At 49.2% G+C, this 16835-nt stretch overlaps 8 protein-coding genes across 8 annotated transcripts; 5 read left to right on the forward strand and 3 right to left on the reverse strand.

The window, feature by feature from the left end:
• Positions 1-1222: 1222 nt before the first annotated feature.
• P174DRAFT_393126 (putative mitochondrial carrier protein (Rim2)) lies at positions 1223-3046 on the reverse strand. The gene is made up of 3 exons (XM_024823581.1): positions 2645-3046; positions 1631-2578; positions 1223-1572 (listed from the first exon to the last, which is right to left on the reverse strand). The coding sequence occupies exons 1-3, from the start codon at positions 2842-2844 to the stop codon at positions 1533-1535; spliced, it is 1188 nt and encodes a 395-aa protein (XP_024680307.1). The 5' UTR covers positions 2845-3046; the 3' UTR covers positions 1223-1532.
• Positions 3047-3261: 215 nt separating this feature from the next.
• Positions 3262-4460, reverse strand: P174DRAFT_443698 (60S ribosomal protein eL21). The gene is made up of 4 exons (XM_024827894.1): positions 4411-4460; positions 4271-4338; positions 4154-4201; positions 3262-4045 (listed from the first exon to the last, which is right to left on the reverse strand). The coding sequence occupies exons 1-4, from the start codon at positions 4444-4446 to the stop codon at positions 3721-3723; spliced, it is 477 nt and encodes a 158-aa protein (XP_024680308.1). The 5' UTR covers positions 4447-4460; the 3' UTR covers positions 3262-3720.
• A 228-nt stretch (positions 4461-4688) lies between these two features.
• P174DRAFT_443700 (40S ribosomal protein uS4) lies at positions 4689-5861 on the forward strand. Its single transcript, XM_024827895.1, has 6 exons — positions 4689-4726; positions 4795-4832; positions 4903-4921; positions 5000-5098; positions 5158-5391; positions 5450-5861. The coding sequence occupies exons 1-6, from the start codon at positions 4713-4715 to the stop codon at positions 5625-5627; spliced, it is 582 nt and encodes a 193-aa protein (XP_024680309.1). The 5' UTR covers positions 4689-4712; the 3' UTR covers positions 5628-5861.
• On the reverse strand, positions 5777-7040 carry P174DRAFT_443701 (uncharacterized protein). The gene is made up of 3 exons (XM_024827896.1): positions 6667-7040; positions 6372-6591; positions 5777-6321 (listed from the first exon to the last, which is right to left on the reverse strand). The coding sequence occupies exons 1-3, from the start codon at positions 6886-6888 to the stop codon at positions 5900-5902; spliced, it is 864 nt and encodes a 287-aa protein (XP_024680310.1). The 5' UTR covers positions 6889-7040; the 3' UTR covers positions 5777-5899.
• Positions 7041-7132: 92 nt separating this feature from the next.
• On the forward strand, positions 7133-8816 carry P174DRAFT_410435 (uncharacterized protein). Its single transcript, XM_024824239.1, has 2 exons — positions 7133-7465; positions 7529-8816. Exons 1-2 carry the CDS (start codon positions 7335-7337, stop codon positions 8670-8672), a joined length of 1275 nt encoding a protein of 424 aa, XP_024680311.1. The 5' UTR covers positions 7133-7334; the 3' UTR covers positions 8673-8816.
• A 337-nt stretch (positions 8817-9153) lies between these two features.
• P174DRAFT_443703 (uncharacterized protein) lies at positions 9154-10329 on the forward strand. Its single transcript, XM_024827897.1, has 4 exons — positions 9154-9478; positions 9565-9697; positions 9758-9815; positions 9903-10329. The coding sequence occupies exons 1-4, from the start codon at positions 9408-9410 to the stop codon at positions 10208-10210; spliced, it is 570 nt and encodes a 189-aa protein (XP_024680312.1). The 5' UTR covers positions 9154-9407; the 3' UTR covers positions 10211-10329.
• Positions 10330-11005: 676 nt separating this feature from the next.
• On the forward strand, positions 11006-12523 carry P174DRAFT_443706 (uncharacterized protein). Its single transcript, XM_024827898.1, has 5 exons — positions 11006-11181; positions 11236-11566; positions 11622-11678; positions 11731-11892; positions 11959-12523. The coding sequence occupies exons 1-5, from the start codon at positions 11061-11063 to the stop codon at positions 12314-12316; spliced, it is 1029 nt and encodes a 342-aa protein (XP_024680313.1). The 5' UTR covers positions 11006-11060; the 3' UTR covers positions 12317-12523.
• A 2432-nt stretch (positions 12524-14955) lies between these two features.
• Positions 14956-16676, forward strand: aspE (septin; the record flags this gene model as incomplete). The annotated part of the gene is made up of 2 exons (XM_024822556.1): positions 14956-15482; positions 15542-16676. The coding sequence occupies 2 exons, from the start codon at positions 14956-14958 to the stop codon at positions 16674-16676; spliced, it is 1662 nt and encodes a 553-aa protein (XP_024680314.1).
• Positions 16677-16835: the final 159 nt, after the last annotated feature.

Genomic DNA, 16835 nt, shown 5'->3' on the forward strand with positions numbered 1-16835 from the left:
TTCCTCTGCACGGAGGGAGGTGACCTTCTTATAGGAAGCATCGCATCGCTAGGGATAATGTTGAAGAGAAGGTCAGATAAAAAGACAAAATACAGAAACCCTTCCTTCCATCTTTTTTAGAGTTAAGAATGATACAGCACAGAATAGGTGCAACAGGGACATCCTGAGGGCAATATTGGCCCAAATCAAGGCAACAGCTCCAAGCGTGTACAAAGCTATCTGTTGACGGCACGGATAGCTTCCCTCTGGTACAGCTTTTCCAAACATGAGTCGCCATTTCACCTTGCTCACGTTACCTTCTGGCCGGATGTATCGCAAGACACTACCTATTGGCCTAGCATATCCACTTGACTGATCATCACAGTAATGGGTAATCGATTCTTGAAACGCGCAGATGCTCGAATAATCATTCGCCAATTGAAAATCATAAGCTGCAAGCTTCAGTACTGGCTTGGCCTCGTCAAACTCTCCTTCGCCTCTCCTACATATTCTCGAGCCAGCGAGCAGCAACAAGTCCTTTGGGTGTTCATGTGCGCTTGGAGGTCACTGCGTCCAAGTCCCCTCACTGCGCCTCCCCTGCTGAGATCATGCTAATTTTTCTGTTTCTCATTTAGCTCACCTTCTAGAAGCATAAAACGGTCTTCCGTCTTCTCTGGTCCATGACTCGCTGTGTGCCTGACCGCTGGTCCCTGGCATGATCTGTCAGCCTTGCCCTCGCCGAGTACTTAGGCAACCGACGATCAGACACGAATAATCCGGTGCACTCGTAGATTAAACAGAAGGTTTAAACGCAATCATCGCTTGATGAGGCAAACTTGATATCTTGGCACAGGTATGAGTCATCAACATCATTTTTTATAGGCTTTCTTACTGCATACAATTTGAAGTATGTGTACGTAACGGGTTGCACGTTCGCCAGGGAGTTCAAGCCACTCTTGGGAGGGGTACCTGGATATATATTTCATTTTTGACAGACATCCACAAGATACCTATCTATCTAATAAGCCGGTGCAGGGGAGGATGATATAGCAATACTGAAATATGAGTACACAGAGACGCTCACTAGTCAGTCGGAGGAAACGAGGGCAAGATTTTTTAAATCATATGATGACTTGATGCACTGTACGCCGGTGCGGCTACTGTGAACTTCACGGGTAGTAGTACTCCGTACATACATTAGATATGTCGAGCAAAACTTCAAGGAAGCTACTGACTATAGCATGATAATATTTATTCTTCTCAATCTAGCTTTCTTTTTAGAGAACACTTCTCTATAGCTGATCCGACCCCGGTCCAACCCGCCATATAGTTACAACGAAGTGGTTTCTCAGCCTTGTATTAGATCAAATGTGAGAGAAGAGTGAAGACGCCAAGCCAAGCAGCAACTATCCAAGAATCGCGCCATATACATGCAGTTGACCCTTCTAGTCAATAATAACACCAGTAAAAAAGGGCGGTTAGATATAATACAAGTTTTACGCTCAAAGACAATCTTGTCTGCGCTCCAAATTAGAGAGGACAACCTGGGTAATCTATGAAGTCGTTCCGAAAACGCGCAGAATCACCTCGTACCTAAAGTGATGATATCAGCAGCTGGTCATCTGTACAAGCAGGGACAAAAGATACTCACATTCCGAACATGATGGCGGCTGACGGAACCACACGCAGCAAATGCGGTGTGAGACCGCCATACAATCCGAGCATACCCTCCTCCTTCCACACAGTCTTAAAGCACTGCACAAGACCGGTGTATTTCATCTGAACCTTGCCATCCCCCACAGATACAGTGGGGGCTTGCCTCAGCCTCGTTCTGACAACTTCGTGGGGGTACGTGGCGGCCGCAGCAATCAGTTTCGCCATGCCCGCGGAGCAGATTCGACCACCCCACAACTCCACATCGTCCCAGACATTGTAGATGTGATTGGGATCAGCACGCTTGGCTGCTTCCCTGCGCGCTAAGTACATCTTCATTTGTTCGTACATCACCCATTGCAGAGTTGACTCGGTCACACCGAGGTATGATGCGGAAAGTCCCTTGTACAAGCCTCGAATGCCCTCGTGGCGCACCGTCTGTTTGATACAGTCCCAGCTGTTCTTATATTGACGGCCTTTGCCATTCTCGGCGTTAGACTTGTCTAGTTGTAAGCGTGTCTTCACCAGCCAGATTGGGTTGGTGGCCGTTCCTGTGGCAATTCCTGCTACGGCAGCCGCCGTCAGATGGATTCCGACGGGCGTCTCCTTGGAATCGTGGTATTGAAAGTAGTCGCTAAGTATCCGCTTTCCGTTTCCATATACGTAGAAGTTAATGGCACGCGCCGGAACAACACCAATGAGATTGGGTCCAAGGCCCTTAAACAGTGCGCGCCAACCCTCATGGACGTGTATCGAGCGCAAGATCTGGAAGGTTTCGCTAAAGTGCATCATAGCGGTCCGTGGAAGTGAAGCAAGCGAGTTAGATGGTGGCAATGGGTGAGCGGCACGAAGAGACTTGAGCTGGGCTTGGTAGAAGTCGGACTGTAACCGGGTTTTCAGGACATCAAGAGGAGAGGTAAGAGTCGCGGCGGTCATTCCACCAATTCTGGAAATCTATCGCATTAGCTTCGAGATCCATCTCAACCACCATAAAACTATAATCTCTTCTTACCCGCCAGCGACAAAATGGGCGAAAGGCTTCGATTGGCTCTTTTTGTCAACATCTTGTGTGATCGGCTGCGTCCCTTGAGGTAGAATTCCGCCAGTCTCCCTTGACTGTAGCATTAGATCTTGACCAAGAGTCTCTGCAGACTCTCTTGCTTCCAGATGCGCCTGCGCAGAGCTGGGGTGAGAAGTGGCTGATAGAGGCATCAACAGGCCTGGGGGATTATCGGGACGGAGAATACGGCAAAGATCGGTCTGACACGGAAAGCAGTAGCATTTAGGCAGTGATAGCCATGAAGAGGGAATATTCTCAGAAGTAATGTACAAAGTGATGCTGATAATTCCAAACCGAATTAAATAAGGAGGCGTAACTGGCGACGAGGATGATACAGATACGTTCGAGTTCAATTTTTTTTGGCGATAGCTTATTTTTGCCTGGGCGGAACCTCTGGGCGGAACTCTCTGCCACTGCCGATTGGCAATCTCTTCCCGTCGCCGCTTTAACGGCTAATGCAGGAACATCTACTGGATTATTTTTACAAAGAATGAGGTCTCATAGCATCATTCTTTGACCGCTCCAATGTTATGTACCTAAGCTCTAGTGGTCCCATGCATAATCCCACTCTGATTCAGCGCTCGGTGGCGCTGGTAGAGGTGCCGCTTCATGTCGATGCTACCTCGTTGCAGTCGGCATGACAATTGCTTACGCCTACCGAATGGAGAATCTCTAGTGGAATGACACAATCCTGCGAAATATCTACCCGAGCAATTGATTGAGTGTTACCCCTAGAAATAGCAATATCGCAGGACTTATTGCGCGCGAAATTTGTCTGGCAGATTGACCAATATGTGCCTATCAGAGATTCGTTCGAGCCAGAATATCCAAATCGTACTGATTCTTCAAAGGGGGAATCGAAAGATTTGTCTTTTTTTCTTTCATTGAGGGGAATCTATGCGCAGGCTGGAGATGTGCCAGAACATCTGAGAACCCTAATTTTTTATCGCTTCGTCTCAATGCAAAGTCCACCCATAGACGGAAAAACCCAGAAACACCAAACAACCGCATCGGCCATATCCATTCGTTTAGATGTGGGTGTCGTAAGGGATGGGGGTGATGGTCTCAGCGGCAACACCCTCGACAACGTGGCCCTCACGGGGCATGGCAGGCTGTCTCTTCAGGTGGAGGTGGATGCCCTGCTCCTTGGCCTGGCGCTTCTTGGCGGCGTTCTCCTTGACACGCTTGATGAAGTCCTCACGGGAACGGGAGTGCTTGACGTGCTCGATGCGGACGTTGATGCGCTTCTCCATGTAGCGGTTGCCGACAACCTTGTAGATGATGACACCGACGGAGGACTTGGTCACGTTGTAGACGACACCGGTCTTACCGTTGTAGACCTTGTAGGGCATACTGTTCCAAAATTTCAGTAAAGCAAATCCTCAAATTTTCCACCACAATCACGCATAATCCGCGCCTTCCGGACACCTCGTAATTGCAGCGGGCGGAAATTGTACTGACCCCTTCTGAACGGCACCGTTGACCTTGATATCCACAATGTCGCCAACCCTATGAAAACAACAATCAGATCCTGCTCGCACATCTCTCCATTATCATGTCCGAATTTGTGGTTCGTACCGGTAGGTCTTCAGGTAGGTCGACAGACGGATCATGCCGTTCTCCTTGAAGCCGCGGCTGAAGGCATACTACAACCATCGTCAGCGCTCCGTTTCAGTCCGCGAAAAAAGCGTCGATATGAATCCATCGCATGAACGTACGCGAGTGCCCGATCTCAAACCGTGGGAGTGACCCATTTTTGCGGTGTAAGTGGTGCTGGTGTTGAAAAATTGTCGACAACGAAGAAATGCCTCCTTCTGCCGCACTTGGTGATGGTGTCAACGTCCTCGGGTGAATTGGTGCGCCGCCAGGGCTAGCCCTAACCCTAACCTCAACACGGTTAGTCTCCACTCTTTCTCCTCGCTTGTTTCCTCCCCAAAGAGCATCCTCAACTTCTGAACGTTGCGATCTTCGTGAAGTTTGGTGTGCTCGACAACATCACGACAACGCGCAAACAGCAGCCATGGCCCCCGTCCCGTGAGTTATACCTTGTGGTAAATGCGAAATGAAGTCGCATCATTCTAATTACCGATTCTGCTTTACAGTCGCGTTTACTCCAAGACCTACAAGGTCCCTCGTCGTCGTAAGTATTTCTGATATATCCAAAAATGGAAAATTCGTCAAAGTCAGAATAAACGCTAATTGATTTTCAGCTTTCGAGTCGGCTCGTCTGTTAGTACTCTCCGGCCACTGATCAGAAGCGTGCTTCTGTTTAAGTCGTGTGTTCCATGCCTAACCTTTGGTCGATAGTGACTCGGAACTGAAGATTGTCGGCGAGTACGGCCTGCGCAACAAGCGTGAGGTGTGGCGTGTCCAGCTCACCCTGTCCAAGATCCGTCGTGCTGCTCGGTATGCGCTTTCTCAGCCCTGCGACAATTGAGAGCAGTGACTAACATACTCGGGTCTAGTGAGCTTCTCACCCTCGACGAGAAGGATCCCAAGCGTCTTTTCGAAGGTAACGCTTTGATTCGTCGTCTGGTCCGCATTGGTGTGCTCGATGAGTCCCGCATGAAGCTCGATTACGTCCTGGCCCTCCGTGTCGAGGACTTCCTTGAGCGTCGTCTGCAGACCTGTGTCTACAAGCTCGGTCTTGCCAAGTCCATCCACCACGCTCGCGTCCTGATCAAGCAGCGTCACATCCGGTATGGCTCACCATGCGATAGCGCTAAGGAAATCATGCTAACCTATTTTAACCAACAGTGTCGGCAAGCAGATCGTCAACGTGCCTTCCTACATGGTTCGCCTTGACTCCCAGAAGCACATCGACTTCGCTCTCACCTCCCCCTACGGTGGTGGCCGCCCTGGCCGTGTCCAGCGCAAGAAGGCCGCTGCCGCTGCTGGCGGTGATGGTGAGGAGGCTGAGGAGGACGAGGAGTAAATGTCTTAACTAAAAATCAGGAGTACGGACGGGTCTCGTTTTGGAAATCAAAAATCATGAGGGGTTCCATGGTGTCTGCAGCATAGCGTATCATGTTGTATGATCATGCACGTCAATGAATTAGATAGCCTACGGGCTTCATTTCGAGACCCAACTTGTACCATTGTGCTGTAAATTTAGAATACCACCGCTTTCGCCTATATACACTCGAATTATGGAATCGCGACGCCTCCATAATACAAATCCAGTCATCAATCATCCGGCCTTCTGTCTCATCCCTCAACACCCACTAAACTTTTCAGTGTTTCCTCTGCGCTCCTGTACCACCTGCCCAACTCTTCGAGGCCGTCGCTCTTGCCTTCCTGTTTCATTCTCTGTGCCTCCCGTGCTTGTGCGGTTGCTTCGCTCCTGCGTCTCTCTAGTACACTCAATTCTCTTTCAATTGCTTCGGCTTCTCTTGTCTTGCGTGGTAGAGCATTCTGTACTGCCGCAAGTTGCCGATTTAATGCTGCGAGTTCCGCCTCGCGCTCGGCCAAGAGAGACAGCGTCGCTGGCAGTGGAAGGTTCTGGGAAGATGACGTGCCCATCGTGGCGACCTGTTTCGCACGCAGTCCGGCAATCGTGGATTCAAGGTTCTCTATCGATTCTGGGAGTGTTGAAAGTTGTGTCATCTGTAGTTGCACTTTTTTGTATCCTGTAGCAATACTTAGCGCGCTTCGTGCCATAATGGGCAAAGGCACTCACGACTCGCCAGATGCCGACCCATCTTCTCCATATCTTCAATCATGATCCTGACTTCTTCCTTGCGCGACTTGAGCTCAGCTTTCACCTCTGCTAACTGCGCTTCCAACTCTACGTTTTCATTGTGTCCGACGACCAGGGGAGGATCGCCCACGATTGCTCGCAGGAACTTTTCTTTTGTTACTTGCTCAACATAGGAAAAGCGCAATTTCGAAAAGAGTTCCTTCTCATACAAGTCAGAGAATATATAATGGGGATATAGCATATGCAGAGCTGAAATCACCTATCTTATCCGTACCTTGTAGTGCGTCAAATCTGCTTCCAGAGAAGCAGGTGTGGGGTTATCGATGGCTGAAATGTCAGAGGTACGCTTGGACGGTGATGAACTGGATGTTTCGGCATCTGAAGAAGAGATAGGTTCGCTTATGCGTATGATGGCGAGACGAGTCCTCAGGTCGCCATTCTCTTGCTCCAATTGTCGGAGCTGTTCGAGTGTTTCAGCGGGGCTCTGGTCGGTCATTCTTCAGGCGGTCCCTTCTCAATGAGATACGTTTGGCAGCAATATGCGTGAATCCTATGTTGAAGCCCTGAGTTGGAATATCAAAGACTTCTTTGCCTGAGAATGCTAGGTATCTTCAGAACGGATACACTTGACTGCGCGTTGGCTGGTACATTAACGGAAAAGTAAACAAAAGCTTATCGGACAATCCTAAGGGACACCGCTTTTGATTGCCGTTTAGCGCGGCTTCCCCAGCCAGCAGTGAAGTCACTGCCCTCGCTTTATTGGCACAGGCCATGGGCGGATGGACAAACCATTTATAATTCCTCAATTCACTCAGCTTATGTCCCTTCTCTCGTCTGAATGATGTTGCGAAGACTGTCTGCTGGCTAGAACTTGAATTTTGAACGAGCACCTCCATTGCCCCCTTGGGCACAATCGCCGCTTTCCTTTCTTCGCCCGCAATCATGCCTTCAAACACCAGAGAAACGAACGACGAACTGAGCAACGACTATGTTGCGGAAGTATTAGCCAAGGAGGCCCGTGACAGCTCGATGAAATATTCGTCTCATGGACTGGGTGCTTATTTGCCTAGAAGGTACGATTTCTGATGTGGAGTTCCATTGTAATCACCGTGGTGTTGATGTATATCGCCTCGCAGGCCTACAGGTGCAGCTCCTAAACCGAATACGAGATTTTTACGCAATATCATAAAGGAAACCGACAGTCATAACGCTGCTTTGAAGCGGAAGGAAGAAAGGGAAGCCAGGGAACGAATGCGACAATTACGGGGCCAACCTTCGTCTTCCTCTGCGAATGATACCAAAGAACGCGACCCTCATCAATCCCGGCGCCCGTCGGACAACTTAGAGTCGCGGAGAGACACAAGAGAAAGCTGGGAATCAAGGCGTCGCCATCATAGGAGAAGACATAGGAGTCGTTCAGCGTCCTCGGACAGAGATCGGTCCCGCAGACACCGACGGACCCATCGATCCGACGACAGCGGTGAAAAGCGTCATCGATCTTCAAGGAAAGAACATCGCCACCGCTCATACTCACGTAGCCGCTCTCCACGAGATGATCATGCCTCGAATTCTCGCGATCGCTACAGACGACGTCGACGCACGGTCTCATTGTCGCCCTCTCGCAGCCCGTCACCAGACAGACACAGGAGTCGGAAAGGTAGAGAGGATACAAGATACGACGCTCGCCGCAGCTCACTAGATGATCGCACGACACGTGAACACACCACCGCACGTGAGAGAGGACGAACGCCATCTCCTCCGAGAAAAGAATCTGGGTTTGAGTCTGATCCACTCGAGGATTTGGTGGGACCACTACCTCCTAAGCATGGTGTCGACGGCGATTCGGGAGCGATTCGCTCTCGGGGTCGGGGCGCCTATAAAGCCAACTTGAGCAATATCGACGCTCACTTTGCTCCTGACTACGATCCTACCCTGGATGTCCACATGGAAGACGACGATCAAGATCAACGAAAAGGGCCCTCCCGGCGTCCTGTTGCAGGTCTTACAACAGAGGAAGATGATTGGGGGCTCGCCCTCGAGGCGCTCCGCGACCGTGCTCGTTGGAAGCAAAAGGGTGTGGAACGACTACGAGAAGCGGGCTTCAACGATGCTGTCGTTGATCGATGGAAGAGCACATCTAGTAAAACAGCGACAGGCGGTGGTGATGTTGAAGGCAGTCTTGAAGATGTGAAGTGGTCAAAGAAAGGTGAGGGTCGTGAATGGGATCGGGGAAAGTTTGTCAATGATGATGGACATATCGATGTCAAGGCTTCGTGGTAGCATTGTTTACAGGGAAAGGGTTCTATGCAGCAACCGGAGTATGGGCGTTGGAGTATTTCTGTATGGGTATGGCTGGGCCGAATAGCATACATCCAAGCCGGGCGTTATGGACAAGTTAGCTCGTTCTGTATGATTATAAACATGAATTTAAGAATTTAAGCATTGAGCCTCCTTTACTTGGGACTGTAGTTGTGGTGGTGACCTGTCAAAATATAACATGATTACATTCAGCAAATTGAGGGCATACGAGCTCACAATGACAAACCTAATATCATATTATTGAGTCTGACCATATCCGAGTTGCAGATATGTATTTTACTCACATGTAAAAGAAAATCAATGTAATATCTAAGCTTTTTGTCCAGTTGTGCAACTAATATCCACCCATCTCACAAGATAAATGTTGATTCCGCGGCTTTGTCAGGGTGCGGAATTACAGACAACAGAGTGTACCAGGGATATTGCACCATATTTCTCCATCATGGCATCTCAAATTTCTAAGAGCTAGTCAATCAGAATTGTCAGTCATCATATGCCCGTCGTATTTCTGGTAATTGCATTATTAAGTGTGGAACTTTCACCTCTATTATATATACAACCACCTCGGTCCTGTCGTTTTGTCTCATCACCAGATCTTTGAGAGACTCGCCGCCTCGCGCAGACTCTTGAACGAACGAAACATAGAACATTTACACGCAGTTACTCATTTGTATCTCTTTATCGTCTTGACAAGCAATGACTGACCAATTCGCTTTCTCATACCCATCTCCACTCGAGGGCTATGAAAGCCTCGAACCACTGACGGAGTAAGGCTCCGGCTTCTCGGAAGGATTGAGTCCAGGCCGAATATTGCATAAGACACGAGGCAGGGAAACTAACGAGACTATGATAGTGAAAAGGCCGAGGATGGAAAGTCCCTTAAGAATCCCCAGCATGGAATCTTAAGTAAAGCATACGAGGAATTCCCCGACCCTCTCGCTAAAGGTCGCCGTGGAGGTTTTGATATCCATATCTATCACTTTCAGGTTAGCCATCCTTCGAAATATTGATGACTTCTTCGACCATAACTGATCTTCCCTAATTAGAACAATCCAGACCAAGTCGCATACGCCAGAGCTCTACATGAAAGAATCAGACGCGAATGTAAGGGCTATTCTCCCCTGGTATCCTATTTCTGCGAAAATCCGGTTACCTCCAAGTCAAAGAACGGAAATGACTGACAGTATGCAGTCCCTGAGCTTCGCATTTACACCTTCTTCGACAGACCAGTAGGGCCGCATCCGGTCGCCATGTTCGAAGTCAACGTCTTCACACCTGCCCAGTTCGGTGCGTTTGTACCTTGGCTAGTTATCAATAGGGGGCCGTTGAGTGCCTTGATCCACCCAAACACGGTCGATTCAGAGGAAGAACGGAATCATACGCAACGTGCTACATGGCTTGGAGAGAGGATTCCGTTAGATCTGCGGGTATTCAAGCAGATGAAGGAGGCGGAGAAGAAGAAAGAGCTGGAGGCTGCGCAGGGCGCTGGAAAGGTATAGATCGATATCCTCATGTTGGTCTGTAAATATCGGAACAATTCAGAGAACTGAACGGCCAGGCAAGACGACCTCACGGACACGATAATTGTGTTGAGCTGTCGTAGAACTGCTTGCAGGGCTATTTATGTTTTAAATATCAAAAGCAAAGGCGCTATAGTAACTGCCTGTTAATATCGCTTGGGTTGAATCGAAGATTAACCCTGAATTAGAAGGCGCCGAAATGGTGAGTGAAGCCCAGTAATACAACCCTTAACTTTCTGAGAATAGATGGTCATCTGGCTAGTTTATCTGATGACTTGAGTGGCGGCGACGGTAACTACTGAGTCAAGCATCTCACAATCAATCAGCCGTCTTGACCAACAATATCACAGGGTCCTTCACAATGTAACCCGAGGCCAGCGTGACTGGACGATCACAATCAACCTAATATTGGTTGGAATCCTTGACTGCATCACCCGCACCATGCTTATTTACGCCCTGGAATGACCCCCCATGGCCACTTATTGACACAAGCCATGGACGGACGACTGTAGCTGCAGCTCAGATCGCCTGGTCTTCACGCGAGGTTGATTGGATGGTTCCTGGCTGTTCTCATGGTCTGTCAGCTGCAGCAGAATCTGACTCTAGCTTCAACTCCAGCGTGAAATAATATGTACTCTAGATTTGAGAGGTGGCCAGGACGGCGAATTCCTGAGGACTGATGATCATTCAGCCCTGGCTTCTCGGCACCCATTCTGACTTATAAAATGCCTGCCGTTCATGACTATCCTCTCTGAAATGATTTTGAACCAATGACTGGGTATTGCGCACAATCTAGACTTAGACCGTTGATTGCCTCTGTCTTACCAATATGCGGGCTATATGGACGTTAGTTTTTGCGTGGAATATGCTACAGCCAGCAGTCGCGACCGCAGATACTGTTATGAAAGATCTCGCGGCAACAAACATACCGAGTTTCGTGCTGGAATATGGTACGTGTGTTTGCAGCCATTGAATATGATCTTCGAGCTCTGACAACGGCGTAGCGCCTCTTGTATGGCTGCATAGCCAAGATCCGTACATGCCCTCCGACATTGGACAGCAAGTTGTACATACTACGCCAATGGTTGACCATAAACCGATCCAAGGGGCGCAGTCACCCTTGACTCTTGATAACCTCGACAGCTTGAACAGTCTGGGCAACACAAGCGTTTACTTGACATCCCTGGAAGGTATTAACGCTTCTCCGCAGCCAGCGTGGTTCAAGGGCACCGCTCCAGATCAACAGGGCAAGACAAACGGCGCCATCTCCTCAACGATTATCATTCGTGATCACAACAATGGGACGGTGGACGCCTTTTATTTTTACTTCTATGCGTAAGTCATGGCCAATATGTTCGGTGATGATCGTGGCAGACTCATGAATCAAAAGGTACAACGAAGGAAACACTGTCCTGGGCATGGAATTTGGTGACCACGTCGGGGACTGGTATGTCGAGCCGAAAGAGCATCAGCGTTTGTGCACAGCTCATGAAACATAGGGAGCACAATATGATCCGATTTTCGAATGGGAGCCCCCAAGCGATTTGGTATAGTCAGCATGCTGGAGGACAAGCCTTTACGTACGACGCAACTGAGAAACAAGGCAAGCGGCCATATGCATACTCGGCAAAAGGCACGCACGCTGTTTACGTTATGGCGGGGTGAGTAGACCAACGCATAACCCTCATGACTGACGGCGCATGCTAAGGAGTATGAACCGTGCGCAGCGATCATGACCATACGCTTCCCCATCTCAATCTCCCCGCCGGATTTGTTGTTGACCACACTGACCGCGGGTTGCTGTGGGATCCCGTACTGAGCGCCTATGCATATAGCTATGATTCCGACAGCAGGACCTTTCGGCCTTATGACCCCAGTTATCCAGTTAACTGGTTGAACTTCAATGGTCAGTGGGGAGATGATGCATTGCCGGGTGGGCCTGAGCTATTTGGTCAGAAGAAGTACAGCGGGGGACCAAATGGACCGAATTTTAAGAAGCTTGTTCGCGACAAAGTGTGTCCGGACAACCCATGCATTGTTATCCCGTTTCGAGTATGGAGAACAGCATCAGTAGAGCAAGAGTGATCGGTAATGCAAGGGAAATGCGGGATTTAAAGCTTGATAACTGTGGAGACAAAGAGTTGAAGCTTTCAGGGCCCATTGTTATGGCGTGGTGGAGGCTGTGATGGCCAAGATTGTGATTGCATAAGTCCCAAGATATTCACTTATATTACGCCCCAGAGTATATAGTAGAATGGGCATTGCATAGACACAACATGTGATATCACGAAATGTGAGCATGCTTTACTTACGGAGATTAAGACTGAATATCTTTTATGGAGCAGATAGCTTGCCGGTTGTTTATTTACCGCTAGGTGCGATCGATCGCTTGACAACAGGGACACAGGGGATCTGGAACAGATTTGCGCCTGAAGTGCAAATTGCGCCAATTCTAGAAATGTGCGGCTTTCACAGTCCAAACAATGTGGTTCTCCGAGTATTCCTCATCGCCTTGGAAGAGATTTCGATGTCTGTTGCGTCGTGGTTCCTATGGTCAATGGTAAGGCATAATTAGGTAGTATTCGAAGGGCGTCCGGAACAGTGAGCGCTATTCCATGGTCGTAAAATTAATTTCCATCGCCGCTTGATCCATACACGAGACCTTAAGGCCTAAGGCCGTGTGAAGGAGCCTTTGTTGTTCCGGCCCGACACCAGAATCAAAATCAAAACACTCGGATCAGAGAGGGGTTTGGGGTTCCTGGACAGATCATAATAATAATCTTCCCCTCAGAGACTAGAAAGGAGGAGAGCCCTGCACCACGTGACCTAATGTCTCCTGGCTGTTCTTTCCTGGATTGCGTGGTTTCTTGGCAAGCTAAACCAGACAAGGCAATGACCCCTGACTAGGTAGGAACGGAGTAATACAGCGAGAAAAATCAGACCCAGACATAGTCACGGTAATCAACAGTGTCCCCCATCTGATGGATCAACCTGCATGAACGTTGGCGATGTGGGTGCATCAAAGAGATCAAGTATAGGTGGTGGCTCGTAACAACGCTCACCTCTTCAAACGGAGTACTTCTGATTTATGGAGCCTTCATGAACAATCTGAAAACAACCGTCATTTTCAGTTGTCATTTCATACTCGACTGCCGTGGCCCCTGAATGTTCTCAGATGCCCTTTGCTGGTGATTGCTACCTAGTCTAGTTAGCCACGAATGAAATTGCTCAGTCAATGTGCCCCTCCGTAAAGCAAGCTAAAGCTCCAGCAGTTCAGCCACTAAGACCGAAGACGAGGGTGACCACGAGTCCAGGACCAACAACGGAACCTAAATCTTAGCCAGTAGGTTCGTCTGAGTGGGGAGGCTCGAAAGTCGAGCCCCTGGTGAGATTATTATTTGCTAGGTATCTACTGCCCCTGAATCTAGTCGAGCTCAAAAGTTCCTCAATGACATTAGCTGGTTGAAAGAGAGAGAAAAGTAAAAAACTACAGTTAGACGCGCTGGACAACCAAAGGGCTTATCTAGAGGATGATTGAAGACGTAAATGTAGAGTAACAATGGCAAGCTTTGTACATGCTTGTAGAGCAAAACCCAGAGTTCTGAACTGGACAAAAGAGGAGCGGATAGGTAACTATCTAAGGTGGGAGCCTTTTTGGTAAGAAGAGACCGTTATCACGCTCTGTGCTTTTGGGCTGATCATCATCAGTCTGGGGCGCCGTCGATTTGCTCCATCTCAATTCATTCTTGTCCTGTAAACCTCCTTTCTCTTTTCTATCCTTCCAACCCTCTTTCTTTCTCTTGGATCTTTCTTTTCTATCCAAGCGCCGCATCAGTCGGACGCTGTGAGCAGGTATCATCCGCTTCGTTTTGACCTCAAGGAAGGCACACAAAAACGAAGAAAAAAATCCTAAAAAAAAGAAAAAACCAAAAGGAAAATTCGAGATTAAAGGAGGAAGCTTCATCAGCAGAATCCGAAATCTCTTGTTAAAACTTACAATCGCTCTTTTCTCCATATTTCCCTCCTGCAGCAGAGACTTGGGGCTGGTTTCGACAAAACACTTGCTGGGCTGGTGGACGTCATTTAAAATCGAACCCTCCTGATCCCTACTCAGTTGGGTTTCTTATCATTCATTCATTCGCTTCTTGGAGACGTGTATCCTGGCTCTCAGAGGATTCCGATCAGTGCATCTTGTCTCTGACCTGGCACTGCTTTCAGAGACGCCATTTCACCGGCCTGTACTCCGTATTGTTTACGACAAACTTTGCTGCAAGGCAAGAGACGTCGACAAGAACGTGCCAAAATCAATTTCCCACGTGGAGAAATACGCACTGGCACGCTAATTACAGAGTCAATTGGCACCAAATTGATACAAGGTCAGTGACGTCGGTCTGAAATAGGAGTAAAAATGTTCGATAAATTCAAAGGATGAACCAACAACTTCCTATCGTGTAGCAGAAGCGCGATTCGGATGATTGCTCTGGCTGACTTGCATACAGCATCTACTCTGCAGGCGCCTCTGCAGTTTTAACACATCTAAAATTACATCAGGGACAAACCACTGTCATTTTGAAGTAACATAAAAGGGTTGGTGAAACGTCCCACTATTGGTGAGAAGTTCTATATCTGAGACACTCCTCGTTCACAGATTCCCCACTTTTCAACTGAATCACAGCCTGTCAGTGATCATTAGGAAGAGGCCTGTCGGATCAACACCAATAAGAATGGCAACCGCTTCGAGACCCCGGACTCCTGGGCAGACTCAGCCTTCCTCAGACACACTTTCTCCCATCACAGAGAACGGTAACGGTCATCTCAAAGATCAACGTCGTGCATCATCTCTAGGTTTTCTTCGTCGTGCAAAGTCAACTGAGCCGCTGAGTGAAAGAAAACCGTCGGGAAGCAGAAGCAAAAAAAGACCGCAGGCGCAGGAGGAGGAGCTTCGCCGGCAACGCGAGCCCATGCCACAATTCCCTCCTCGTCTGCCCGACCTGGCACCGACGCCGGTCATCGAGACTTTTGGGGGCGACGGACAGCACGACAGCGTTCCCACTCCGTCAAAAGAGACAATTGCTTCTCATCACAACCTTGCCATTCGCAGCAATATGAGTACCTCTGCAGAGGCAGTTGATCCCTACGCGCGTACGGAGAGTATGACCCACCGTGGACGTTACAGCTATGCGAGCAGTGCTATCAGTACGGTCAACAACCCGCGCAGGATGCGGAGGCGCAAGGACCCGACACCCTACAAGTGAGTAGCACCATCGCGTGAAAAGTGGATTTGGAAATATGTGCTCACATTTTGAGTAGTGTCCTCGTCATCGGTGCTCGCAACTCGGGCAAGACCTCCTTCTTGAATTTTCTCAGGAAATCTTTAACTATGCCGCCACACAAGCATCCCATTCGATCTCCAGAAGAAGTCGAAGCATACGAACGCCACTCACCTGCCAACGAAGGCTTCACCTCTCACTACCTTGAAACCGAGTTTGACGGTGAGCGTGTGGGTTTGACCCTGTGGGACTCTCAGGGACTGGAAAAGAATATCGTGGACCTTCAACTGCGCGGTGTCACCGGATTCCTGGAGAGTAAATTCGAAGAGACCTTGCGCGAGGAGACGAAAGTAATTCGGTCCCCCGGCTTCCGGGATACACATATCCATTGCACTTTCTTGCTTCTTGATCCTGTGCGTCTGGATGAGAACATCGCTGCCGCTGAACGCGCTTCCCAAGGAACATCCAAAGCCACAGATACCCCAGTGATTGGAGTTTTGGATGAGTTCCTCGATATTCAAGTTCTACGGACTGTCTTGGGGAAGACCACTGTTGTTCCTGTCATCAGCAAGGCCGATACAATCACCACAGCGCACATGAGCTATCTGAAGAAGGCGGTTTGGCAGAGCTTAAAGAAGGCGAACATTGACCCTCTCGAAATTCTGACTCTGGAGGACCAGGACGAATATACGTCTTCAGAAAGCGCCGACGAGGATGAGGAGGGAACTGACGCGGACGACAACGCGAATGAGGAGCACAAGGCGGAATCGGACCCTGCCGATAAGGGCAAAGTTGAGGTCTCCACTCCAAGCTCACCGTCGCAGCGAAGCGAACAGACAATTCAGTCTTCAGGATCTCAAGCCGCCTCTCAACATCTTCCGTTCTCAATTCTATCCCCGGACCCTCACTCCCTCGAAGCTGGGGACGAGCCAGTTGGTCGCAAATTTCCCTGGGGTTTCGCTAACCCGTACGACCCCGCACACTGCGATTTTGTGAAGCTCAAGGACTCTGTTTTCACCGATTGGCGCACCGAACTCCGTGAAGCCAGTCGCGTTGTTTGGTATGAGCGTTGGAGGACCAGCCGTCTGAACCGCAACGGTATCTCCGCGTCGCCGATGCAAAAGATTTACAGTGGGCGAATGGGTCCTTCCCATGACGGCCGCCGAACACGGTAGGAAGTTGGAGTTTGCAGATTTGATTCGTGCCTTTGAACAGTCATTCGGTTTCTTGTCTCGTTGGGAGACGACCTGAGGTTCCGGCGCACACATCGATCCGCTTACTTGCGTCCTTTGGTGGTTTGAAGTGTGATAAGCTATCAAGTGTTCATTTGACTT

Source organism: Aspergillus novofumigatus (genome assembly GCF_002847465.1).
Source record: "Aspergillus novofumigatus IBT 16806 chromosome Unknown P174scaffold_6, whole genome shotgun sequence".
Lineage (NCBI taxonomy): Eukaryota > Fungi > Ascomycota > Eurotiomycetes > Eurotiales > Aspergillaceae > Aspergillus > Aspergillus novofumigatus.